The 26,746-nt window shown below is 51.6% G+C and overlaps 1 protein-coding gene across 1 annotated transcript in view; it reads left to right on the forward strand.

Annotated features, from left to right (window-relative positions):
- Window positions 1-3,511: 3,511 nt before the first annotated feature.
- Window positions 3,512-26,746, forward strand: part of PRR12 (proline rich 12) — a 44,537-nt gene continuing 21,302 nt past the window's right edge. The window contains exons 1-5 of the mRNA XM_080976443.1: window positions 3,512-3,807; window positions 13,850-13,962; window positions 16,263-16,424; window positions 17,977-21,455; window positions 25,348-25,966. Coding sequence (XP_080832569.1) covers window positions 3,722-3,807; window positions 13,850-13,962; window positions 16,263-16,424; window positions 17,977-21,455; window positions 25,348-25,966 — 4,459 coding nt within the window. The 5' untranslated portion in view covers window positions 3,512-3,721. The remainder of the gene's footprint in view (window positions 3,808-13,849; window positions 13,963-16,262; window positions 16,425-17,976; window positions 21,456-25,347; window positions 25,967-26,746) is intronic.

Raw genomic sequence — 26,746 nt, forward strand, 5'->3', positions numbered from 1 at the left:
GCAATGCAATAAAATGCAACATAAAAGAAGCAATAAAAATACAATTCGAAATCATACAGCATCTAGCACAGTGCATTATCATTGCTACGACAGGTGGAAAAAACGTTAAGCAGCTCACCAAGACCATCAGCAGTTTTCAGGTGGTCTTAGGGGTACTGCAGCACTCTTTGCCAATGTGAGGATTTGGGAAAGGGTGTATAATAGGGGGAAACACAGCATAGTACTCCATCATATCTGTGCTTTGGCTTGCTCCCAAGTGAAGCACCAACCACAGCTGTGAAACAGGGATAGAGATAAGCAGTATATTGTGTTTAGTCTTTACTAGTAGTCTAGGATATTGAGTGACACGTATTCCAAATATCAAGGTTTTAATCTTTTGAGGATGTATTTGTTCCAAGTTTCCAAATAGTACAGAAGAGCCACAACTATGCTACGATCTCTTGGCTAGTTTGTACCAAATTTAGGCATATGACGCTGCCTTCGGCTGTTACTCCATCTAGCCTACTATTGTCAACTCTGGCTCGCAGCAGCTCTTCTCTGTCTTCTGCTACTTGACCATTTAACTGAGGATGCAACAAACTGAACCTGTGTTCTGAATACAACACGATACAAAGTTTACCGCTGAGATTCCGCCCTTCCCTTTCAGCTTTCTGCTGTCTCTCCAGTAAAGACTGGTGAAAGAAATACAACATCCATGGTGGTGGTCATTATTACATCTTGTGGCAGTGAATTCTCACAACCAGAAGACACACACACACACACACCTGCCATATCCAAGTTCTTGGGGTGTTTGTGTGTTAAGGGGCAGGACTCTCACTGGCTTGTTCTGCACTGAATGGACCTTGATTACGACTGCCAAATAAATAAAAACTAGGAACAGCATTTACAAACTTTACTTCTCTCCCCACTACATTACACACAGGGATGCACAACTGCAGCTTTGAGAAAAGAGATGCAATTCTGGGCACCCCCCTCTATTCAGACTTTTTGCTTAAGCACCCAAGGTGGTTTACTCAATCAAAGCAGTTGAAAAATTAACATAATGGCAGGCACCAGAAAGCTAATAATGGGAAGGCAATTAGGCAAGCATTCATGCAGGGGCCAAGCCAGGGAGTTGGGGTGGGCTTGTATCTGAATCTCAACCTGGTGAGTGTGTTCTCCAGTTGAGTAAACTCTTTGATGTCAGCAGCTAGAGTGAGGCACAGGGAACATATTACATTGCTGACAGCTAGACAGCAGAGGGACAGGCCAATCCAGAGACTTTGTACAGCCTTCCAATCGCAGCAGCTGACATTGCACACCACTGTTTCTGTCTGCACCTATAGTGGGCTGAGCACCCACAGACCCAGGTGCCTCGCTAGGGTGTATCTCAGCTTCAGGCCATGAGGTTTCAACCTCTGGAGTCCCTGGCAATTAGCGAATTGAGGCACAGATTTAAACCACTCCTTTGTAGCCATAATACCTGCAGGGAGTGTAGGGGTTGTAACATTCTGAAAGCTAGACTCAGATTCTTTTGAATACGCTTTTTTCTGGGCAAAATCAGAATGCTGCTCTACTGCAGTCAGTAAACAGGGCTTGGGTCTTACCCTCCCCGTTTCCATTTTAAGATGATGAGTTGGGTGCTTTCAGGCCTGAATTTAAATGGCCTGTAGCTTGCTGTGTCTGAGACCAAGCAAGCTACAGGCCATTTAACTTCAAGTCTGAGCTGAAAATGGTCTGCTCAGGCCTGAGTCCTGTTTTTATCTTGGGCTAAAGTCTTTTAACTGACCTGCATCCTTCCTCCAGCCGAAGCTGTCGATTGCCTATGGTCTATTAACCATTGCGTCTTAAAACCAATTCACCTTCAGAGAGAAGCGACTGGCCATGCATTTGTGCAACTTGCTCTCTTGTAAGGCTTCATTGTCAGATTCTACATTTGCTTTTGCACGTTAATATGAGTGATAATCAGGAGTGCATCAGGAAGCCAATAATTTTCACACGTCATTGGTATAACGCAGAGGGGGCTATTACTGAACTACAACTCCCATCAGCCAAAGCCAGCATGGCCAACAGTTAGGGATGATGGAAGCTGTAGTCCAATAACATAAAATAAAATCTGGAGTGTCACAGGTTAGCCACCTTGGCATACACAGTCATTTATGAAAATTGTGTGAGTGTCTATTTTGATCTGTGTATGTAACTATATGGACAGAGTACAGAGGGGAGTTTAGTATTTTAGTTTGGGCACGTAGTTTAGCTTCACTGTGTCCTTGCAGTGTCTCCTTGTTTTCATAGTGTGTACACAGGACGTGAGATTGAAGCCACTTACTGGGCGCGAGAAAGTAGTGTCTCTGAAGTCATATACACCTGCCTTCTATACACCTGTGCACAGGGCTAGGATCAAACATCCGGCACGAACCATTGCTGTACCTTTCCCTACACCTTTGTGTGAAGCAACCCTGAGTGCCCTTGCACAGATCCGCACAGATCTCCTACTTCCCCACCAGCCAAGGCTTGACTCTCGTCTCCGCCGTAACGTTTTGAAGGGCATCCCCACGTGTCGGAAAACACACGCCCGGTGGGGTGGGGGGGGGAGGAAGAGAGAAGCCTTAGCCAATCAGTGCTGCGAAGGCCGAGTTCACCGCGTCTTTTTAAGATATGCGAATGCCCTTCAAACATTACCGGGGGTGGGGAGTTAAAAACAAAACAAAACACAAAGCCGCGAGAGGAAACGGCGTGGAGAGCTACCCCGCGCGCTCCACGAACTCCCAGCAAAAAGCGGTCCAACTTCCTGGCCCACCTTGTCGGCATTTTAAGTTCACACGTGGAAAGTAAAGCGGAGAAGACCTCGGCAAAAAAAAAAAGGGAGAAAAAGTTCCCAGCTTTTGCTGCCCTTTCTGCCCCCCACCCCCACCCCGCCAGCCCTACTTGACCTGCCCCCCTCTCCATCATTTCCCGCTTGTTCTGGCTCCTTCCCCCCCGCCCCACACCGCGACCCGCCTCAGCTCCCCCCACATCTCCCCTCCGCCCGTCCACCTCCCCTCCCCTCACCCCGGCCGGCTCGGCCATTGCCCGCTCCGGCCGCCGCCGTTGCCTTTGTCCTTCGGCCCCTGCGGGCGCCCTCTCCGTCCAGCCTTGCGCCCCCCTCCCCGCTTCGTCTTCTCCTCCTTCCTGCTCCATTTCCTGCGTGCAGACTCTCCCTCCCTCCCTCCATCTCCGGCGCCCCTGCCCCTTCCTCCCCGCCTGCCCACCATCCCCTCGCAGCCGCCCGACCGCCCGACCGCCTCCTCCTCCTCCTCCTCCTCAGCACGGGATTGTGGGAGGAAGCGGAGCGGAGCGCAGACAGACGCCCAGCGAACATGGCTGCACCATGAGCCGCCTCCCAGAGGCTCGCCGCCGCCGCCACCACCACCACCGCCGCCGCCGCCGCCTCCTCCCGCCGCCGCCGCCTCAGCGCTAGCGCCAGCCCGAGGCTTGAGCCCAGGCCGAGCGGCGGGGCGGGGCGGCGGGGAGCGCCGCGGCCGAGGGGGGGAGGCGGAGGCAGAGGCGGAGGAGGGACCCCCCCTCTCTCTCCTTGCCTCCCTCCCTCCCTCCACGGTCTCCTCCCCGATTGCCCCCCCTCCTCCCCCCGTCGACCGCCGCCGCCGCACGGGGAGGCGCTGTGGGGACCCAGACTGAGCGCGGAGACGGGCCGACGGACCGAGGCCGGCCCCAGGCGCCCGCTCCCCGGCGCCCGCTCCCCATGGATAGGAACTACCCCAGCGCCGGCTTCGGGGATCCGCTGGGCGCCGGCCCGGGATGGAGCTACGAGCGCTCGGCCAAGGCCAGGTCAGGCCGACGGACGGGGAAGGATGGGGAGACGGGAGGGGGGAGGAGGGAAAGGGAGAAACAACCCCCCCCTCGCAGTCCCGGGCAAGCGCTGGGTGGGGGGGTCAAAGAGGGAACCCCCCCTCAGCCAGCCCCTCCTCGCCTGCTGCTTCTCCTTCGCGGGCCTCCACTTCTGGGCCTGGGAAAGCGGGGTGGTGGATGGGTGGGGGGAAGCGGGGTGCAGAGTGCGGGGTGGGGGCCCGAGGGAAGGCCAGGAATAACCGGAGGATGTGCGCTTTTTGCCCCCCCCCGAAGGCATTTGGGGGGACCTTCCTCGCGTCGGGAGGGTTGCCTTGTGCAAAGTGGGGGGAGGGAGGGAGGGAGAGAAGAGGCCTCTAGGCCATGCAGAGGAATGGGGGAGCCACTGAGGCGCACGGCTCCCCGCGGCGGCGGTTGGAAGTGGGGGGGGGTGTTTTACACGCGAGTGTGTGTGCAAAGGGTAAGGGGGGTGCAAGGGAAGGTGAGGATCCTCGGGCTCCCCACCCCCCACCCCGTGCAAGGCAACCCGGCAACCTCTGCAGGGAGAAACTGCTCAGTTCCATGCAGGTGAGAGAGGAGCAGGGAGAGAGAAAAGGCGCTGTGTGGTGGGGATTTTGGGGGGGGGGCGGTCCTCTGCTTCCTTGCCCCTAGGGATACACACGCTGAGAGGTGTCCGGTGGGGGACACTCCTTATCCCCTTCCATGATGCTGGCGTTGCATCCCCTGGATTTCCTTCATGCGATGCAAGAAGCTTTTGCAACTCCCACCTACATCCGTGTTTGGGGGGGGCAGGGAACGTGGCCCTGGGAAAATCAGCCTTCCTTGGAGAATTGTTATCCTTTGCTAGGAGGACTGTGCAGAACTGATCTCCCTCCTGCCTTTTAGGAGGCTTTGCATTTGGGGACCTCTCTCCACATTTCAGCATTCTTGGCACCAGAAGAGAAATCCTGAGCCAGGGCCTCTCACAAAGTGGGAGAATCTCCCCCTCTTTTATTCACATGGTGACATGTATGTACCCCCTTGTGCAGTGTGGTTCAGAGTGAGGTTCCTGTGAATTTGTGTGTGGATAGCTGGTGTTGGAAGTTTTAGAATATAGGATAAGCCCTTTGGTTGGGGGATGGAGACGAAGATATAGAGGTGTTTGTAAAAGGCTTGGGGAGGTACGCTCTAAATGAAGGAAGGAAGTGCAGGACATTGGGAACCCCCTATGTTTCCAGAGACTTCCCTGTGAAATAAGGCTCAGATGTGGGGGGGGGGCAAAGATCCTGTGACCCTCTTTATGCTGTGCTTCTTAACTGGGACACATATCCTCTGTGTGGTTTATGCCTGTGATGGCATCGTTCAGCCGTAGAAGAGAGCCACAATAGGGGGGAGTTGGCCACCTGAATCTCTGAGACCTAGTGGAGGAGGGTGGAGGCCTTTGAATCTTCGAACTTTAGATCTCTGGCTATTTGTTCCTGGGAATGCTTCTTAGGAATGAAAATAACTTGTGGGGGAGTTCCACCAAGTACAGATCTGACCTACCCCATTTACTAAGAAAAGTGGGAGAAGATTGGCTACACAAATCCCCATCCCCATTGATACAAGACACATCCCACTTGCTCTCTCAGAGAGAAATACAATAGCCCTGCCCCCTCCCTTTTGAGGAACCCAGTTATTTGGATCCTTATACCCTTTTATACCTCTGCTCTGACAAATTAGGGCAGGCTCCCTCCAGATGTTTTGGACAATACAACTCGGACTGGCTGGGGCTGATGGGAGTTGTAGTCCAAAACACCTGGAGGGCACCAGGTTGATGAAGACTGTATTAGGCCTTGCTGCCCGCTAGGAGAACCCAAGAATGCTGATTCCAATAATTCCTGCTCTCTTTCTGTAAGGAGTCCTGTATCCCTAATTCCGCCTCTCCTCTAAAGAACCTAGCAAGAGTGGAATGGTCTTTACTCCCTTCCAGTAAGCGGGAAGGGTCATAGCTCACCTGCTTTGCATGTGGATGGTCCCAGATTCAATCCCCAGCATCTCCAGGTAGGACTTTCTGGGAGAGACCCCATATCTGAAAGGCCAGAGAGCCACTGCTGGTCCATGTACACAACACTGAGATGGGGGGACCTAATAGGCTGTCTCGGAATAAGGCAGCTTTCTATGTCCCAATTTCTTGCTCATTTCCCACAACATTCAGGAGTTCCATCTCTCTCTTTTTTGCACCAGAGGCCAGTTTGCTTCTTCTTCATCCCCTTTCCCAGTAGTGCTTTTACAGGTAAGGAGTGCAGAAGGATGGCGTGTTGTGCCGTGTTACTTCCACACATCTTTGTGCAAACTGTTTGAGGCAGCCCTCGTGCTTGTTAGCCTTTGATAAGAAAGTGGCAATCTGAGATTTCATTTAAATGTGACACTGGCCACAAGAAGCGCTTAACCCATATAAACATTCCCTGAGGCCGCCATCCATCTCGTATAAATGCACTTATTGCGTGTGCTGCCACACATGGGAAGAGCGCTAGTGTAGCAGTGGTCCACGCAGGTGCGTTGCTGGAATGCTTGTGCTGCTGGAACACGTGTGTGCCAGCACATGCACACTTAAATGTGCATACTTGTGTCCAGTGTGCATTATGGATTTCCCTTGCAGCAAGTGAAGGACCATGGGAGAGGCAAGGTGGTGGGGCCCAGAATCCCTGGCTTCCCTTGCAGTATATGGTCCAGTGCTTTAAGAATAGGGGATTTTCAGAGGCAGCGCTTTAGACTAGTTTTCTGGGAAGGGGAACTGGGGTCAAGTGAAGGTGGAGAAATGAGGTATCAGATTCCAGACAAGCCACCTCAAAGATTCTTAGTGGGGCACTGCTCCAGTGTTTATTTGCAGGGGTCATGGCTTTAGACATGTACGTATGTATATATACATTAATCTCAAATGGGCCAAGGAGCAGAGTGAGACCACCTGGGCACAGATTGTCTCCAATGTACAATGTGCATGCAGACATACAGGAAGCAAATCAGGAGGCTACATTTATTACCTCTCACATTTATTGTTACATTATCTACCCCAAAGGAGCCATCCTCTGGTGCGTACAAGCTTTTGGCTTCTCCTCAGCTTGTCTCCCTGAAGAACCCTCTTCCTCCTTTTTTCTCCTCCTGCCCCTGGGACGAGGGCTGCTGAGGGATGAACTATATTTATTGTGCAGTTCAGTTACATTTGTGGAACAGTTGTGTTTGTGGCTTAAGGTGGGGGGGCTCATCATCAGTATGTCAAAACATGGAGAATTCTTGGCCTTTCTTACTTACTGCTGTCTTGGTGGGGGTGACCTTTTAGAAGCTGATTGGGATCACCTTCATTTCCTTTTGAAAGTACAGGTATGTATTTGGTACTGGGCATGGGACAGCAGCTTCTGCCCCTGCTGCAATGTGCATCTGTGTGTACATAGAATACATTTCAGTCAAGTCTCTGCTCCCTTTGCTCCCAGTGCAGTAGGACTTTACCTGTCTGAGGCTAGCAATCAGAGTTTCCAGGTTGGAGGGCATGTTTTCTAGGTAGTCTTTGGGCCTGAGGTGAGTTGGTTCTGTGGCTGTGTCTGCGAATGACTTTGAGGCAGTCTTGAAAATAAATCTGTAAAAGTTGCTCGCCCAGTAAGTTTGTATTATCTGCCAGCCTGCATGCACAATCTTTGATGTCAGGCTCATCAGTAGTCTTAAGTGGAAAGTGCTCTTTTTCCAGTTGACAGAGGCTTTCTGGCCTTCCTTAGGAATCACAAGCAACCTAGACCAGTGGCTGTTTAGCGGCCTGTTTGGAGGCAGCAAGAGGCTGAGTTGGTGTGGTGGGCAAACTTTTTTGCCAAGGAATCAAGCCTATAACATCCATTGCTTTGTTTCCTGGTGGAGCTTTGTACTTTGGTCTGTTGAGTCCCCCTCATTCGTAACTTAAGTTTTTGACGTGTTTCTCTTAGACTTAATTTCCTCCTCACACCCAAACCTGCCTCTGGAACTCTGCATCTGACCTTAAAAAGCTCACACTCTCCTTTGCAGGTTTGTGATGCTCTTATGTCACAAGGCAGTGATACTGAGTGTGTAGGCTTTGGCTTTGGGGTGTGTTTCCTGTAGATGTTTCAGCCTGCAGGGTGAGTGCTCCTTCTCTCGTAAATTACGCCTTGACTACCGTGCGTGCACCTGAGTGTTATATATTCTGTCTCATAGCGTGATGATTCTGTCACCACCACACAAACCCGCAACAGATAAAGTTAGTGTGCTTTCTAATACAGTTGTGTGTGGCGTTCATCTAGAGAGTACCCCACTGCTGGGACTTGTGTGCCATACATTTATTTTTAAAACGTTCTCCGAGGCAATTCAGATTTTCTGTCAAGAAAAGCGGAGTTTGAAAACTTGCATAAATGATGCAGATTTGCATGTGTTTTGCTTATTTTGCCTAATTTGTGCAGCTTCAGATAAGGAGAAAGGCGAAGGAGCTACTAGGCAGGCTGCCCAAGCGCAGAGATCCAACTCTACCAGCTTTGGAGACTTCGCTAGGTGCTGAAACCCATCTTTGCATCATCATTACGGGACAGATGTTTCTCAGGAGACTGTGCCCAGCACCGAATATTAAATACTGTGTTTGCACAGTAGTGCATACTGTTCACAGCTCTTGTCCGCTGCCAGCTTTTATTCCTGCACTTGGGACTACTAGAAAGCTGTGTGGTGTGTTTATATCAGGGGTCAGCAAGCTTTCTCAGCAGGGGGCCAGTCCACTGTCCCTTAGACCTTGTGGGGGGCTGGACTATATTTTGGGAAAAAATAATAATGAATGAATTCCTATGCCCCACAAATAACCCAGAGATGCATTTTAAATAAAAAGACATATTCTACTCATGTAAAAACATGCTGATTCCCAGACCGTCAGCAGGCTAGATTTAGAAGGCGATCGGGCCAGATCCGGCCCCCGGGCCTTAGTTTTCCTACCCATGGTTTATATCCTGCCACATATGGATTGTTGGACTGGCAATCTCTTTATTACCCTTGAACTTGCAGCACTACATGCACATTTGTGTTTGCCCTCCCTGAGATGCATCCTACCATAACTTAATTCCGCTCCCCACCGTCTCCGCTTCCTGTGTCCATGGCTTGCTTATTCCTGTGCATCATTTTGCATGGATCACACACCTTGTTCTGCAGGCATTTGAACACAATTAACCAATAGCTGTTGGATTTGTGGCTGCACCTGCAAGACCTGCATTTAGGGAGTCTACTTGCAGGCTGCACTCATGGATTGTAATACAAAAGTTCTGCAAGTAGAACATTGGGCCAGTTGTCCTTTCAGTTATGTTGTGGGTGCTTTTTGTGCAATGCATTTTCACCTGCAATGATTGTATTTGCGTATCATGTAGCTTCTGTGGAGGAACTAAGTGGTTGGGACAACGATGCATGTGTTTCTGTACAGTTGCATCTACAAAACCTTATGGCTATCATTGGGCTCCAGAGCTCTTAAGTGCACGTTCCATTAGCTTACATGGAATCCTTCATGTATGTGTGTTTCTCAAAAACTGCAAGTTTCTAGTTCTCATGGGGCTAGGGATTATTTGAACAAAGCTCAAGTTGATTCCTTTCCTTGGGGGGGAAATCCTGCGATCTTTCTTTGCCAGCCACCTTCCTCTGTTCCTGTTTCCTTCCACCTTATTTGTTGTTTCTCCACGCACACGCATACCATATTAAGAAAGACAGGGTGGCAAAGCATGCTCATTTGTAACCTTTTATTTGCTGTTAAAATTTTCAGGTGCACACTTCTGCAGGTGCCTGGCTGCATCCTGGTGGGGAATACCCCACCTTTGCTGTTCCTCCTTTCCCCACTACAGACAGCTGAACATGCATCTTAGGCTCCAATCACATGTCGTGTATTCTCAAATAATTCCTTACAAACCCTCAATAACCACAACTCCCACCTGTATGATGCTGGAAGCAATCCCTGTAGAAAGGTTGCCCCGCAAGAGAGGAAGAAATCTTGGTAGTATTCTAGGTTGTGGTTTCCTGGAAAGCGGGGGGTGATGTCCAACTCTGATAGGTGGTGGTGTGTTTTTTTAAGTAAACAATCCAGGAGTAGGGATATCTATTTCACTTTAAACTGTAGTCTATATTATTCTCCTTCCTAACTTCAGCTTCTCTGTATTAGAAGTGAAGAGAACGGTATTTAACAGTTTCAACTAGTGTTGTTTGTGTGAACATGGTGCTTGCATTTAATGCTAATGATATTTTACTGCTGTTCTGCATTTCTTGCAATAAAACAGGGGCTACATTTAAAGAAATATCATACCACTTTATTAACAGATCTTGCTTCCCCCAAAAGAATCCTAGGAACTGTAGCCTGTTACAAACTCTGAGAGCTTTTAGGGGACTCTTATTCTCTTCACAGAGCTGCGGTTTTTAGTGTGATTTAACAGTAAGCCTCCCAATGTAAGGCAGGCATAGGCAAACTCCTGCCCTCCAGTTGTTTTGAGACTAAATTCCCATCATCGCTGACCACTGGTCCTGTTAGGCAGGGATGATGGGAATTGTAATTCCAAAACATCTGGAGGGCCGGAGTTTGTCTCTGCCTGCTGTAAGGGAAATAAGAGTCTCCTAACAAGTCTCAGAGCCCTTAACAAACTACAGTTCCCAGGATTCTTTGGGGCAAGCCTTGGCAATTTTAAGTGGTATGATACTGCTTTGAATGTATAGTGCAAGTGGGTCCAGGGTTAGGTTTGTAGACCTCTGCCACAAAGGATTTGTCCGTAACGTCATTCATCATCCTCAAGCTACTCTGGGAAACGGGTCACTCGTCTTCCTCAGTTACAGGTGAGGGAAACTGTTGCTCAATAAACAACATTGTAATATTTAAATATTGTAATATTTAAAAAAATCCTAATAAATATCTCAATAAACAAGACCCACTGACTTGCTCAGCATCCTCTCATAGCTCCCAGAGGTCCAGTGGTTTATCAGCTGTTGCTTATGTCATCTGGGTTTTTTGGAAGGGTGCGACCTCTTTCCTTCTGCCAGGAGCTGTGTAGCTTATTAGTGGCAGGCCTTGTAGGCAAGATCCAGTGTCCTGAGCAGGGAGAGGGCTAGGATAGGTGGTGTTTGGGCCTGGGGGGGGGGGCGCTGAACTCAAGTGTTGACCCATGTTTTGTGTTTATTGTGTGGCCTCGGAAAAGTCACACACTCTCAGACTCAATCCCCAGGCTCTGTGCAGTGGGAACATCAGTGGCCTGCCTAACTGGATTGTTGTGAGAGTGAATTTAACAGAGGTCGTAAAGCACTCCTGCAAATTAAAAGTGTTACTATACCGCAACTGAAAATGGTATAGAGCAAAATTACCTCCTTCTGCAGACACCCGAACGGAGCATGTCTCGCATGTGTGGATCCAATCATCTGAATCTTTCTGCCTAGTTACTAGAGTTCACTGATATGATATGCATTTGCTTTGCCATCTCTGCCGAAAGGGCTTTCCCCATCAGCTACTGTCTGCTTAAGTGAGGAATCGGCGCTTAGTGCAGAATTGGGAGAGTTCTCTGTTCTGTGCTAACCGTCACCGGGGGAGGCTTGATTACTATTCGCCATGACGGCTGTGCTCTTACCTCCACAGTTGGAGGCAGCAGTGTCTCTGAACACCAGTTGCTGGAAATCACAAGAGGGTAGAGTGCTCTTGTGCCCAAACCTTCCTTGCTGCTTCTCTCCAGGCAACTATTCAGCCCCTGTAGGAACAGGACGATGGACTAGACGGGCCACTGGCCTGATCTGGCAAGCTTTGTTTACGTTTGTGTGCGTCTTTCTCTTTCTCTGCCTCGGGATGGTTTTCCATTCAGCTTGTTGACACAGTGCTCTGTAGCAAGCGAGACAGTGAGGAGGGTGAATGAAAGACTCTCTTATTTCCTGTTTCCTGTAACCCTTCGCAGAATGGCCCTCTCGTGGTTGCTACAGTGCAGTCCATCCCTCGGCTGCAGGCAGGCATGCTGTGTGCAAAGGGGGGTTTGCCTGCTTTCATGGCCAGCCGCCTCCTTCCTTGCCCTCCCTGCCTCGCTTTTGCATTGCAACCTCTGTAGCTCCCTGCGAGTCTCCCCGCCCGCTAGCAGGTAGCTGCATTCCTGAGACAGGCGCGCTCGCTGCTGCTACCAAGATCCCTTGTACCACCTGGGTTCCTCCCTGCAAAGAGGGGTGCACACCCCACGTGGCTTCTCCTGTCCCAAAGCTGTGCTTGCGTTTCCTGCACGGCACGTGCATAATTGTGCGTGTGTGTCGAGGCATGTGCCACATTTCAGAAAATAAGTAACGGTGGCAGGTTGGTTTGGCGCTGGGAGGAGGGGAGTGGCAGCGTTGTACATAATTAGGCACATGAAGTGTTTCCCAAAGGGAGTGCGGAAAGAAAGAGAGCATGGCCTGGGTGTTGTGTACAGAAAGCTGGGAGAGTGGCGGGTGTTTTGTGAAGGAATACCCCCCCCCCCAATAAATCTTGGCAAACCTGTGTGGCAAAACTGCCACATTATTTACTGCCCCAAGTGAATAGCTGCCTGCGGTTTAGAGTGCAGTGCTGTACCCTCTTAACCCCATTCACTTCAGTGGGACTTACTTTGGAGTAGCCTGTACAGTGGTACCTCGGGTTAAGAACTTAATTCGTCCCAGAGGTCTGTTCTTAACCTGAAACTGTTATTAACCTGAGACACCACTTTAGCTAATGGGGCCTCCAACGCCAACACGTGATTTCTGTTCTCCTCCTGAAGCAAAGTTCTTAACCCGAGGTACTATTTCTGGGTTAGCGGAGTCTGTAACCTGAAGCATCTGTAACCCAAGGTACCACTGTATAGGATTAAATTTTAAGTGTGTTAAATCCAAGCGGCTGGGAGCTCTAGCACCTGTGATTTCTGATAAGAGCAGCCGAACTGTCAGCTGGGCACATATATTTGGGGTGGGGGCAATGGGAGAGTATTGACTTTTTCTTTTTCTTTTTTTCTTCTAAAGGGGTGGTGAAATCCAGTGTTTTAGAGCAGGTGCTTAAGAGGCAGGGCCTGGGAAAGGGGATTTTTGCGGCTTAGAGCAGGGAGCTGGAAGCAAGGCCTTTTGAGCTCTCAGTTTTCTTGACCTGGTCATTTTTTTAAGAGTGCATGTGTGTGAGAATATTTCTACAAATCATCCAAGGTGGAAATGTGTGTATGTGTGTGAAGAGAAGAAGAATTTCAGGTAAAGGACAAGAGTCAGCAGCATCAGAAGCAGGGCTGAACTGGCTGGGTTGCAGATAAGGAAAGAGAGAGAGAGAGAGAGATCTCAGCAGCACCTACAGCTGAGGAAGCAGGTCAGGAAAGAGGGGCGTTCTTCTGCGAGCTGCGATTGCTGCGTTTTGGCCGCTGGGCTAGACAGCTGCGTCTCCCTGTGCAAGGCAGGGGAGAGGAAGGGATGCGGGTCACATGCAGAGGCTGTGGGAAACCAGGAGGTGGGGACTACATTTCCCATCATGCATCACTGGTTACACATTCCAGTCTCTTTTCCTGCATATGTGAGTTGCTAATGAAAGAGGATAGAGTGGGGGGAGTATGCTTGGGGTAGTGGGAGGAGGTGCCTTGATCTTTTTCCGAGCATCTAAACAAGGCAAGGTGAAACCTCCTGGTGCCTGTGGTGTTTCAGAATCAACTGTGGCACTTTTGAACGTGTAGCATGTTTTGGCTTAATGTAATTATTTCGTTCCTCTCAAATGAGGGCATTGGTGTGCCCATTTTATGGGTGAGGAGCTCACGCCCATGGCTGCGCAAGGTCACCTAGAAAGTTAATAGCCGAGCAGGATCCTGAACTCTAGAGCGCATGTTCTAGACCCCGCACTTCTGTGCACTCGAAATTAAAGAATCCCATATAATTGGGTTCCTTGACCTCAGCCACTACCAGGCTTTCCGCTGATAAGCTTTGCATGAAACCTTTTGTGCATATAATCAGGATGTCCAAACTGTGTGAAGTGCGTCAGATGATCTCAGCCACATTCCCAGAGAAGTTGCCAAGTCTGACCAAGTCTTTTCTGTGTGTCTTTGTCCTTCAGCCTGGTGTACGGTGGATCCCGGAGCTCACACCCAGACACGGATATCTTACACCGCCAGGCGTACGCCACCCCCCATCCTCTGCAGGGCTACGCCACAAACCACCACCCGGCAGGTACTGTGGTTCTGTTTCTCTCTCTCCATTGGTGTTTCTCTTTATGCACATGTGTTTTAACCAAGCCTCCCCTTCCTTCCTCCTCTCCCCTCTCGCTGTGCGTTCGTCCTTCTCGTGCAAGTGTGAATGACCGTCATGCCTAAGTTCTCTTCCCCTGGTTCACCTTGATTGCACTCCTTTTGCCCTACACTTTCGGGGCGAATTCAGGTCACAGTGATGCAGTCAGTGGTACTTTTGAAATGCAATTGCTGCGAACCACAAGAGAGTAGGGTGCTCCTGAACTCAGGTCCTGCCTGTGGGCTTCCCACAGGCATCTGGTTGGCTGCTCCTGAGAGGAGGTTGCTGAATTAGATGAGTCAGATCCAGAAGGGCACTTCCTCTTACAGCATTTTTTAAATGCTTAGCGCGCAGGACATTCTCTTTTAACCCAAAGCAGAGGATGGGAATCCAGATCAGAACTGTGGCCTGGGAGAAAGGGGATCTAATCCTTTTCTCCATGCCCTTTCCCTGCCTCTCCGCCCAAAGCTATTAATTTTCTAGAACAAAGAAACCACACTTCTCTTTCCCAGTCCCAAGTGCTGTTGATTTCGATCAAGAAGTACCGCATTTTCCCGTGTATAACACCTCCCCATTTATAAGACGACTCCTATTTTGGGGGACCACAGCAAAAATGGGGGGGGAGATTGCCCAGAGTTGTTGAGCTTTTTTGGGGGGATTGCCACGGCCACCAATCATCAGCACGCTGACCGCCAAAAGCCCACCTGCCCACTTGACGCAACCACAGCCGATTGCATGCACGACTCGCCGCTGTCGTAAATAGACCGCCCAGTTGCCAAAGCCAATCATCAGCAGGCCTTGCCGGAGCAACCAATCACACGCCCAATTGCCACTTCCAATCTCCTGCTGGCTGCTGCCACCAATTGCCCATCCTCCCTCTGCTGTCCGTGTATAAGACGACCCACAATTTTTGCCTATTACTTCTAAGGAAAAAATATCGTCTTATACACGGAAAAATACAGTAACGTGCCTGTGCTCAGCACACAAAAAGAAACAGTCTGGCCAATGTAAATTATAATTTGGCCCTCACTTTATGGGTTTCCACCAGAGCCAGTTTTCTGACCTTCCAGCCCGTCAGTTTTGTCTCAGTTCCTCATTTGTCCTTCATTTCCTGCTTTTTCTGACTTCTCCCCTCTCCCTTAGCAGCCACCTGCCTAGCTGTCTATAACTTCTCATTTCTCCCCCTTCTGTCTGTGCATGCCTTGCTCTTGGCTGAGTCTCCCCTTCGCCACCAAAACAAACAAACTAAAAAAAACCCCACCCCCAACCCTCTGTGGTTGGTGTGTCTTCTAATGGTACCAATGTTTCTTCATCCTTTTGCTGCTCCGTACCACTGTCTGTCTCGAGGCTCTCCTGTCTGTTCAAAGTGGTGCTCCCCTTCCTTCTGTATCAGGCGATTTGGCACTTCAGGCCCAGAGACCAACTGCGGCCCTCAAAACTCTCTTCTCTGTCCCCTGACCCACACTCTTCACTGGCTTGCCTTCATACGCAGAAAGGTTTTGTCCTGCTGGAAAATGTCATTGAACTTTGATAATGCCTTGTGTTTCCTGGATGGAAGACAGAGGGGGGCATGGATAGAAACTAGTCTACAGTACAAAGATAAAATCCACATTTTATTTACAAAGATAAAATTTGCCAAGATAAAATTTACATGGACTGAAAATTAAAGAGGATGGGACAGGAAAAATCTTGGACAAAGTGGGCTGTGCAGTTAAGAAGTAAAGGGAAAACATCTAAAGAAAGTGAACTATTAGGTTTTCATACACTCAGAAAGAAGGAAAGGCAATTTATTTTAGAAATAATTATTGATCTTTTGTGGATTGACAATTTGATGAGCAAACTCACTTCTAGATATCTGAAATGTTATAATATTGTACGTGCAGGAATTGGCAAATGGATAGCTGATGGCTAAAGAAAAGAAGTTAAAAATGATCAAAAAAAATTGTAATATAAGGTTAATTTTGGAAAATTGAATTTATTTTAATTTGTGGTTGATTTGTTGAAATTTGGAAAATTAATGAAAATGTTTTGGCTTTTTTTTTTTTTTTACATTTGTTGCTCTGCCCAGATTTGCCTCTGGCCATACCTACCACTATCATGTGGCCCTTGAATTGTTGCCTTGAATGGAATGCGGCCCTTGGGTAGAAAAAGCCTCTCCACCTCGGATCTATCTTTTCTTTCTCACTGTATTTCGGCACCTGACCTCCTTTCTCTGTCTCCTTGATCCCCCCCCCCTCCCCCAGGTCTCTCTGGCCTGTTCGAGACAGGGCTCCATCATGCCAGCAGTGCCACCCCGGACGCCTCTGTCATGAATCTCATCTCAGCACTGGAGTCTCGGGCACCTCAGCCGGGCCCTTCTGCCTCTTCCCTGCTCTCCCAGTTCCGCACCCCATCCTGGCAAACAGGTAACTACCGTAGCACACCTTCCAGTGGCACAGAAAGGACAGGGGCCTTTTGCTCGTCGTGGCTGGGCTGAGCTTTCACAAGAGGGCTTTTGTTGATGCACTGATGTACAAAACACCTGGTGGCTTTGTTTTACCTCCGCTATCAGAGCACTATGCCTCTGAACACCAGTTACTGGGAATCACCGGTGGGCAGAATGCTCTTGTGCTCATGTCCTGCTTGCAGGCTTCCTACAGGCATCTGGTTGGCCACTGTGAGAACAGGATGCTGGACTAGGTGGGCCTTTGGCCTGGTCCAGCAGGACTCTTCTATCCTTATGTTCATATAAAGGTAAAGGGACCCCTGACCATTAGGTCCAGTCGTGGCTGACTCTGGGGTTGCGGCGCTCATCTCACTTTATTGGCCGAGGGAGCCAGCGTACATGTGACCGGGTCATGTGGCCAGCATGACTAAGCCACTTCTGGCCAACCAGAGCAGTGCACGGAAACGACGTTTACCTTCCCGCTGGAGGGGTACCTATTTATGTACTTGCACTTTGACGTGCTTTCGAACTGCTAGGTTGGCAGGAGCAAGGACCGAGCAACGGGAGCTCACCCCGTTGCGGGGATTCAAACCGCCAACCTTCTGATCGGCAAGTCCTAGGCTCTGTGGTTTAACCCACAATGCCACCCATGTCCCTTATATGTTCATATAACACCAGTCTTAAAGGATCTGCATTGGCTCCCAGTATGTTTCCGAGCACAATTCAAAGTGTTGGTGTTGACCTTTAAAGCCCTAAACGGCTTTGGCTCTGCATACCTGAAGGGGCGACTCCACCCCCATTGTTCAGCCCGGACACCGAGATCCAGCTCCAAGGGCCTTTTGGTGGTTCCTTCTCTGCAAGAAGTGAGGTTACAGGGAACCAGGCAGAAGACTTCTGGGTGGTGGTGCCTGCCCCATGAAAAGCCCTCCCATCAGATGTCAAGGAGATAAACAGCTAACTGACTTTTAGAAGACCTCTGAAGGCAGTCCGGTATAGGGAGGTTTTTTAATGTTTGATGCTATATTATGTTTTTATATGTGTTGGAAGTAACTCAAGAGTGGCTAGGGTAACCCAGTCAGATGGGAGATGGGCGGCATATTAACAACAACAACCTCTGATGGGAGGGACCAGGTGGTAGAGTGTCGTCTCTTGAGCAGGGGTCGCCTGTAGCGTTGGGTGATGACTCTTGATCCCATCTTCCCAAGGCAAGGAGCCTTTCCCTTAATCTGTACCTGCTCCTGATCTTATCGGGAGCGAACATGGACGCTTCTGCATGCAAATCACATGCTCTTATTGCTGAGCTGTATCCTGCATCGCAGAAACCCTGTCTCAACAATGAGGCGCAAGGCGAGCCTGCCTCGACATGCCTTTCAGGAGCGTGTTTTGTTGACTTTTTGGGCACAGCTTACTCCTCCTCTTGTGAGTAGGCCAAGCTCTGTGCCTTTACCCCCCGCCTCCCGTGTCAGTGCCTTGCAAATCCTGCAGCAATGTGCAGAGAAATCCAACTAATCCGATGCCTTTGTTTCTTGCAGCCATGCACACTCCAGCGCCCGCCGAGCTCTTCATCTCGGGGGCCCTCCCAGGCTCCGGCACCTTCCCCTCCTCGTCGGCACTCTCCGCTTACCAGCACCCAGCCTCCTTCAGCGGGCGCAGCTTCCCAGTCACTTCCTCGCTCACCCTGCAGGATGCCACCTTCAGCCCCACCTCCAACGGCCTCTTGTCCCCACATGACCCCCTGCTGCACATCAAGTCCTCCCAGCCCAGCGTCCCCTCCTCCCTCAGCTTTGACCGGCTGGGCAGTGCAGTGCTGGGCACGGGCTTGCCCTCCCAGAGCTCAGCGTACCGCAGCGCTCAAGAGTCGGCTTCCCGCCACCTGCCCTCCCAGTTCAACCTCCTGTCGTCCTCGCTGGGGCCCTCCGACCAGACATCCCAGCTGTACAACACCTCCGTCTTCTCCAGCTCGCCCGCCTCCTCCATCGACAGGGCCATCCCGCGCCAGGACAGTGTCATCAAGCATTACCAGAGGCCCTCCAGTGCCCAGCCCCAGCTGCCCGCCGCCCATTCCCTCCAGCACTACCTGAGCTGTGGGGGCAGCTACCAGCAGATGCCCCACCGTTCCAGTCTTTCGTGCAGCCCCTTGGGCGAGCAGTCGCCCGCCAGCAGCGAGGGCTCGCAGCAGCAGAAGACCTCCCAGGCCACACGGCAAGAGCCCTCCCAAAGCTACCGCCCCATCATCCAGTCCCCCGGCTACTCTGGCACGGCTTCCTCTTCCAAGTCCAAGAGCTACTCAGCCTCCCGCCAGCCGCCACGCTCCACCGCCACGCCCAAGTGCCAAAGCAACTACAGCTCATCCACTCCTAAGCCCAGCTCCGTCATCGCGAGCCAGTCGCAGGCCTATTCGCCCGGGCAGCCCCAGAGCCTGCTCTCTATGAGCCAAACGCAGAGCTACTCAGTCAGCCAGCCGCAGAACCTGTCTTCGGTCAGCCAGGCCTCACAAGGCTTCAGCAGCAGCCAGGCCCAAGACCTCACAAGCGTGAGCAAGGCGCAGAGCTACTCAACGACAGGGCAGGCCCAGCAGGGCCAGGCCGGGCAGGGCGGGCAAGGGCTGCAGACCTGTCAGAATCAGACTTACTCGCCAGAGCAGCTCCAAGGCCTGTCGTACAGCGTCCAGGCCGAGCCTCATGTCTCCGTTAGCCAGACGCCGAGCTATGTGCCGGCGCACTCGCAGGGGATGCCCACGGCCAGCCCGTCACTGAGCTACAGCACCGGCCACTCGCCAGCCATGCCAGGGCACAGCCAGTCCATCGGCTACTCACACAGTCAGAGCCTCCCGGACTCGAGCCCTTCACAGATCATCCGGCCCCTCCAGTCGCCCACCACGAACCGGCCCCAGAGCGTGGCGTCGCCCGGGCAGTCTCAGAAGTACCTCACCTCCGTGCTGTCTCCTTCGTTCATGCAGCCAGCCCACACCCAGAGCTACCAGAGTTCCCAGGGAGGGCTGGAGAGGGCAGCGTCCTATGGCAAATCCAAGACCGACTCGGACCTGCTGTCCTCGGAGCGGACGGAGGACGAGGAGTTCCTGATCCAGCACTTGCTGCAGTCGCAGAGCCCGCCCCGCGTGCCCCCCGAGGGCATGGTGGAGTGCGAGGAGAGGGCCGGGAAGGGGATGGGCTATGAGCTGAGCAAGACGGAGGAACGCTACCACCTGCAGAGCGTCATCCGGACCAACTCCAACCTGGACAACCAAGGCCTCGAGATGTCCCTGCAGGGCCTCAAGGACAAGAAGAAAGGGGAGCGGCAGAAGGAGTATTCGCACACGCGCTCAACGCCAGAGTCCCTGGCCACCTCCGTGGTCCACTACAGCCACCAAACCGGCTCCATGGACTCTTACGGGCAGGAGATCAAGAAGTCGGTCGAGCAGCACCTCCAGGGAGGACACATGGACACGGGGGGCAAGGAGATATCGCAAGCACACTCATACCTGCAGAAGACCCCCGAGCACGCCCCCCAGCCGCACCCCATGGAGCCTCACGGGATGATGCCCGGGCAGCAGGGGGGTGCTTTGATGTTGGACTCCCCTCCCGACCTGCCCCCGCTCTCCCTCTCGCAGCAGCAGCAACAGCAACAACAATCCCAGCTGCTCCAGTCGGTGCTCACTCACACACAGAGCCAGCTGCACTCGCGCGGGAAGGTGCGCACCCCGCTGGACGTCCACCTGATGGAGCCGCAGCGCATGCACCAGGCCGAGGCGCCCTCTCCGCAGCTCCAGATGCAGGCGCTGGAAGCCCACCTGCACCAGGCGCATGTGCGCTCGCAGAGCATGGAGGCGCAGCTGCTGGAGCCGCAGCAGTCGCCACAGCTCCAGGGCCAGCTGCAGCAGGAGAGGATGCAGTCGGAGGGCATGGAGGTGATGCCCCAAGGCAACCTTTCCCAGTCTCAGGAGATCCAGGATTTCCTGGAGCCCGAGCTGAGTCTGGAGTCCCACCTGGGGCAGAGTGGCTCGGTCCAGAACCAGCAGCACCTCCTGCCCGACGCTGGCCTGGACCCCGACTCCTCCCAGCAGGTCCCTCAGGGCCAGCTGGAGGGCAAGGACCAGTTTGAAAGCCCCAGCCCGCAGGGGGCCAAGCAGCGCTTTGTCCCCCTCACCTCCATCTGCTTCCCGGACTCCTTGCTGCAAGATGAGGACCGCAGCTTCTTCCCGGGCATGGAGGACATGTTCGGGCCTCCTCCTTGCGCCGGAGACGAGTTCCCCAAGCCGGACGACGGGACCCAAGGCATGGAGAGGGGAGAGGGCCTGAAAGGCGGAGGCTACGACATGATGCAAGGGGGGCAAGGCTACCAGAGCTACTGCCAGTCAGAGAGCGGAGATGGGCAGCACTTGGGGCTGGACTCTGTCTCTGTGAAGCATGAGCTGCCTTCGACGGTCAACACAGAGCAGCTGGGCTTGATCCAGTCAGGGCAGCACGGGACGGCCCCCGTCTCGGAGTCCAAGTCTGGCCTGACGTCGCCCATCTTCTGCTCGTCTAAGCCCAAGAAGCTGCTGAAGACCTCGTCCTTCCACCTGCTCAAGAAGCGGGAGCCCCCCTTCCAGCCGCCCAAGAAGAACTACGCCCAGGAGTACGAGTTCGAAGACGACGAGGACAAGGAGGACGTCCCGGCCGACATCCGCCTCAACAGCCGCCGCCTGCCGGACCTGCTGCCGGATCTCATCTCCAGCTGCCGGACCAACCGCACCAGCCTCAGCCCCATGGGCGACATAGACTTCTGCCCGCCCAACAGCGGCCTCCTGGAAGGGCCCAAGCGCCGCGGCCGCAAGCCGACCAAGCCCAAGCGGGAGGGCCCGCCCCGACCCCGCGGGAGGCCCCGCATCCGGCCCCTGACTGAACCGCCCCATGGCGTGGCTCACGATGGCACCAAGAAGCCCCGTGGCCGGGGGAGAGGGAGGGGCAAGAAAGCCGGGGAGGAGGGGGTTGAGCCAGGAGCAGGCTTGGAGTCCCTCAAACCACTCAAGGTAAGCGGGGACTGGGAGGCAGCGGGGTTCATTTTTTAAGCGGCAGGGCTGGCGCCGGGGGTGGGAGGGCTGTGGCCCCTCTCCTTAAGAGGCTGGTTGGATTGGGACCCCCCCCACCTGCCTCGGCCGAGGCTTTTGGGGGCTGCAATCCACCCAAAGCCCGGGGGGGGGGACACAGCTTCCCCATCCCTGACTTGCAGCGGGAAAAGAATAATTTGAAAAATAAAGAGATTGGTTCTGAGACTAGAGACAGACAACGGGCAGAAACGAGCTGTAGGGACGTGTGGTTTCTGGCTTCTGCAGAGTGGGCTTAGTGAGAGAACCCAGGGAGTTGCCTTAACACCAGCTGAAGTGTATTTGTGTTATCTGACCAGGGTCCTTTCCCATCACTTGCTGCCTGGTCCCTTTTAAGTGGAGATGCAAAGGACTGACGCCAAGGCATTCTGCAGGCAGAGCAGGTGTTCTGGCGCTGAGCTGTGCCCCAACTCGCATACAGGAAAGGGAGCAGGCAGACTTTTGAGGCTCCTGGTGTTGTTGGCTCTGGAGAATCTGTCACAGGCAGTAAACTACTACTTGACTTGCCAAGCGCCGTTCATATGTACCTATAGTGTTGTGCTTGCTGCTGGAAATTGCTTGTGTGCAATCTGGGCTCCATAGGGCTGCAGGAGTGTTTCAGCCTGCTTTCCAGGAAACACACCGCTGTCTGAACAGCTCCCATAGATACGTTGCACTGATGTCTATACTTAATGCTCTCCGTGCAAACACTGGAGGGGTTTTCTGGGGGCAGCCACCGTACCATGGGTACATGTGAAATGGCTCTCATAATTCTCTTCTGTGTGGATTACAGTGGCGGCATAGCCATATATATGGAGTGGGTAGGTGAATTGTTGGCTGGAAGGATCCGTGAAAGTTTGATGGACATGGTACATATTTGCAGCCGGGTCTTTTTTCCATGTGTTGTTCAGCCAGGAGGGAGAACCTCAGTCCCGGGGCCCTTGGCTGTGCTTGTTTTTGCTTAGGGTTCCAGTCATGACTGGCATGTGGCCCAGAGAAGGTTGCCCCTAAGAGAATGCAGCCCATGGCCTGAAAAAGACCCCTCCCTCCATTGCACACCAGCATGTGAATACAGAAACTATTCAGATTCTGTGCTTAATGTTGTGGAAAGCAGCAAGTTGTTCAAAGTTGCAAGTCTTAACACATTTCACACTTTGAAGTGGCAACTCTAAAGGATGCTGCTCTCCTGTTCATTAAAAAAACAAAACAAAACTAGAAGAGAGTGAATTTGGAGGCAGAAAGTGGCACACTCCTCCCTACCTCTAAATCTACCATCTAAAGTTTCTGTGCCGCCCATAAACCTTGCCTTGCATAGCTGTTTCAGCATCCAAAGCTCCTCCTTCTATTGAACAGCTTATTCTGTGCTCTTGCACTTACAGACTTTTGCATTAAGTCTGGCAAACGTCACGGAGGTTGCGTTTTTACTCTGCAATCCAAGGCACGCCTATATTGAACACTGTGAGTGAGGCTTGCTTTGCAGTTAATTCGCACAGGATTATGCTGAGTTAATGTGCACAGGGCTGTTGGGGTTTTTTTTTGCTGCCTTCTTCATTATTCCCTTTGCTTATTTGTCCCCATCTCGGCCGTTATTGTTGCACAGAGAGGTTTGCAAAGATGCAAAAGGTACCAGATCGTGTCTTGGGCAGGGTTTGCCATGTGTTGCATGCACGCCTCCTCTCTATGGCCTGCTACCGCTCTCCCAACCCCATGCTGGTTGGTTCTGGGTTTGAGGAGGGCTCTATTTTCTCCTACACCAGTGGGGCCCCTTGGCAGGCTTAGCTAGAGATGGCAATAGCCGTCTGGTAGAGGTCGTCTGGTAGCCACCATGTAAAGTTCCTACATTGAGAGCACTCTGGGAAATTAAAATGACAGCGCCTAGAACTCGTTCCACCCACCCTCGAACGAAAAGGGAGATTTTGAGCAGCGAGCCCTTCCCAGGGCGCTGATGCCAGGCCCGACAGCATGACTCCTAATATCATGCACCTACTCCTTAATACCTTTGCTGTCTCTCCTGAAAACCATGTCACTGCCACTTCTTGAAAAACAGCCATTGAAATGCAGCCAACACACCATGCACATTCAGAGGTGCACAGCATGGACGTTTAGTGGCGTATTCTGATGGTAAAAATATTTGGGTCTCGCGCCCGTAAAAATTTCCTGTTCTTTATTGCAAAAAAGGAACTTACCCAAGAGGCCTTGCTCCTCTTGTAAAATCTTCAGTTTAACGGTGTTCCTATTTGATTCATTAAAACCCATGGTTCCTTGCCTTTCCATTAAATAACCCTCAAGGCAGCTTGCAGTATCAAGCGAAATCGTCCTGCCACCAGTTAGGGTGGAGAATTTTGAGAGGCCGACGTGTTAAAAGGTTAAGGCCAGCACTCTGAATGGGGCCTGAGTCAAAACAGGCAGCCAGGGCTGCTGAAACAGCACTAAAGTGGTGCGATCAGAACACTTTACGCCAGACAATATAGTTTGGCTTCCGCATTCTGTGCCCGCTGAAGCTGCAGTTCACTTTTCAGAGGCAGGCCCATGTAGAAAGCATTACAGTAATCCAATTGGAATATAAGCTAGGACGTGCATCACCATAGCCAGGTCTCCAGGAAGAGATGCACCTGGCGCACTATCCCAAGTTGCTGAAATCCTGTTTCCACCAGCTTGAAATTCAGGAATAGCGCCAGATCCAGAAGCACTGTACCAGATCAGCAGACCCCTTGACCAACAGTTCTTCCATTTTGTAGGGATTAAGCTGTGGATCCTTCCACATGTCCAGTCCATCATGGACACCAGGCACCGATTTCAGGACTTCCTCCACCTCCCTAGGGGCAGATGAAATGAGTGGGCATACTGACAGCACCAGCCCAAATCTCTGGAAAGCCTCACTCAGCAGCTTAATACACACATTATGGCAGATGAGATGGGAATTCTTTCTTAAGGACACTGCTAGGGAATGCGTTCTTAAAAAAAGAATCCTTTCACCTAGCTGTTTGGTTGTTTTTAAAATCTAAGTGGAGTTTGAAAATAAATAAAATAGCCTTGCAAGCTGTTACTATTTGCACACTTAACATAAGCATGGCTGTTTCTTGGCGCAAGAGTTTGGGTTTCTAGAGTGCAGGATGCTACTAGGACAGGATGGCAGGGTTGGTAGATGGTGGGGATACCAGATTGATGTCTTGGGAGTGTGTGAAACTAGTTCAGTACATTGTGCATGTCTCGAGGACTAGTGAGTGAGGCGAGCTTGCCGGTTGCTAGATCTGTGTTTGAGCAAGCCACGCATTTCACTCAAGCACAGAATTCGTTGCTGAATGTGGTACCTAGTGGTTTTGTTTTTCAAAAATTTGGTTTCTAGTCCTCGTGTGAGTGGAGAAGATAGGCCGTGTCTACATTGGGGTGGCTTCAAAGCCAGAGATGAGCAGGGTGGGGCTTCCAGTTGGCTATAGGGTGGCTTCCAGTGCCGCACAGAGCTTTCCTGTTGTTCGCTTCCTTCTTATGTGAGCTGACTCCTGGGCATCCTGTAGTTCTCTCACTCTGTTCCCTTTCCATCTGCCACCCAGCTCCTTCAAAACAAAACAAAAACCAAGCCAGAGCTCTCAGAAACCCATAATTTTGGAAGCAGAATAAATGGTGAAGATATATGCAAAATATATCTTGATTTGGTTGGAAAATGGTGGGTCCAGAAAGCTGGTGAATGGTGAAACCCTAAAAATAAAATAAAAAGGAGAGAGAAAAACGGAGGTCGGTTAAGTCAAGACGCAAAGCCAACATCGGGGGGCGAGTCCAGGAAGTCTCCCTGAGACTCCTCCTCCCCTCCCCCAATTCCTGTCCCTTCTCTTTTCCTCAGATCAAACTTCCAGTCCCCAAAGGTTTGGAGGGGTCTCAGTTGGAGGCTTCCACCCCATCTCATCAGCCCGCTCAAGAGAGCAGTCTGGATAGCAGCCAGACCCGAGAGAAGATCAAACAGAAGATCAAAGAAGTGGAAGAGAAGCAGCCTGAAATGAAGTCGGGGTTCATGGCCTCCTTCCTGGACTTCCTTAAGTCAGGCAAGCGTCAGACGCTGCCTTCCTCTGCCTCCTCCACCTCCTCGGCCGCCACAGTTGGGGCCCCCGGCACGGCGGTTACCATGGTCGCGCCTTCAGGCAGCCCCTCCAAGACGCCCCGTCCCCCGTCAGCCACATCCTCATCCTCCTCGTCCCAGCCGCCACCTCCCTTCAGCATGGCACCCCCGATGCTGCCTGGCGGCTTGGATGGGCCCGAAGGGGACCCTGCCGGGCTCGTGATGAGCTGCACCAGCCCCTGCAAGCGGCTGGATGAGGAGCTGAAGCGCAACCTGGAGACGCTGCCCTCCTTCTCGTCCGACGAGGAGGACTCTGTCAGCAAGAACCAGGACCTCCAGAAGAGCATCTCCTCAGCCATCTCGGCGCTCTACGACCCCACCGACCGCAAGGAGGGAGAACCCAATGGTGAGCGCCCATCCCCTGCCCAAACCTTGAGTTGGGTCCCGGCCCATTGTTTATCTCCTGATTTACATAACCTATCTCATTTCTTGATTTCGGGAGGGCATTAGTTTCTGAGCAGGATAGACTTCCATCTAATATTTAGCATGCATTTTGTTCTGCATTCTTTCAACAGTTCTTGCATCCTGAATGTAGACATTCTTCCTGATCAAATGCTCTTCTGCTGCACACAGCAGTGTTAGAAATTAGCCAGGCGCCAGGCGCGTTTTGCACCTGGCGTGGGTGCAATTGCAACCACACAGCTTTGGATGCCAGGTTGGCAATCAGGAAAAGCAAAATGTCACTTAGAGAGGGATCTGAAATATTTCTTTGAAGCTTGAATTGACCGTAGCCTAGGTTTAAGGTGCCATTTGGCGATTAGATTTTGTATCTGAGTTTCTAAACATTGCACACATGCTCCCTTATATTTTCCTAATAACCTGTCTACTTACCAAGTTATGTCTCTCCTTCCTGCAAGACCCAAGCGCCACCCTGCCTCAAAACTCAAACTCTAGATAATTTTATGCAGTATTGATGTGAAGCAAAAAATAATAATCAAGAAGGCCCTGCTCTTGTCAGCATAAAAGGGAACACATTTACTAATCCAGTTCCAGGCAGAAAACTTTCTGGGGGATTTTTATTGGAAAATCAGTAAAAATGATTTAATTTTTTTTTTTAAAAAAAAAGAAAAAACTTTCTGGGGGATTTTCCACTACTAAACTTTTCTTCTGAAAAATGTTCCATTCT

Source organism: Podarcis pityusensis (genome assembly GCF_964106645.2).
Source record: "Podarcis pityusensis genome assembly, chromosome: 13".
NCBI lineage: Eukaryota > Metazoa > Chordata > Lepidosauria > Squamata > Lacertidae > Podarcis > Podarcis pityusensis.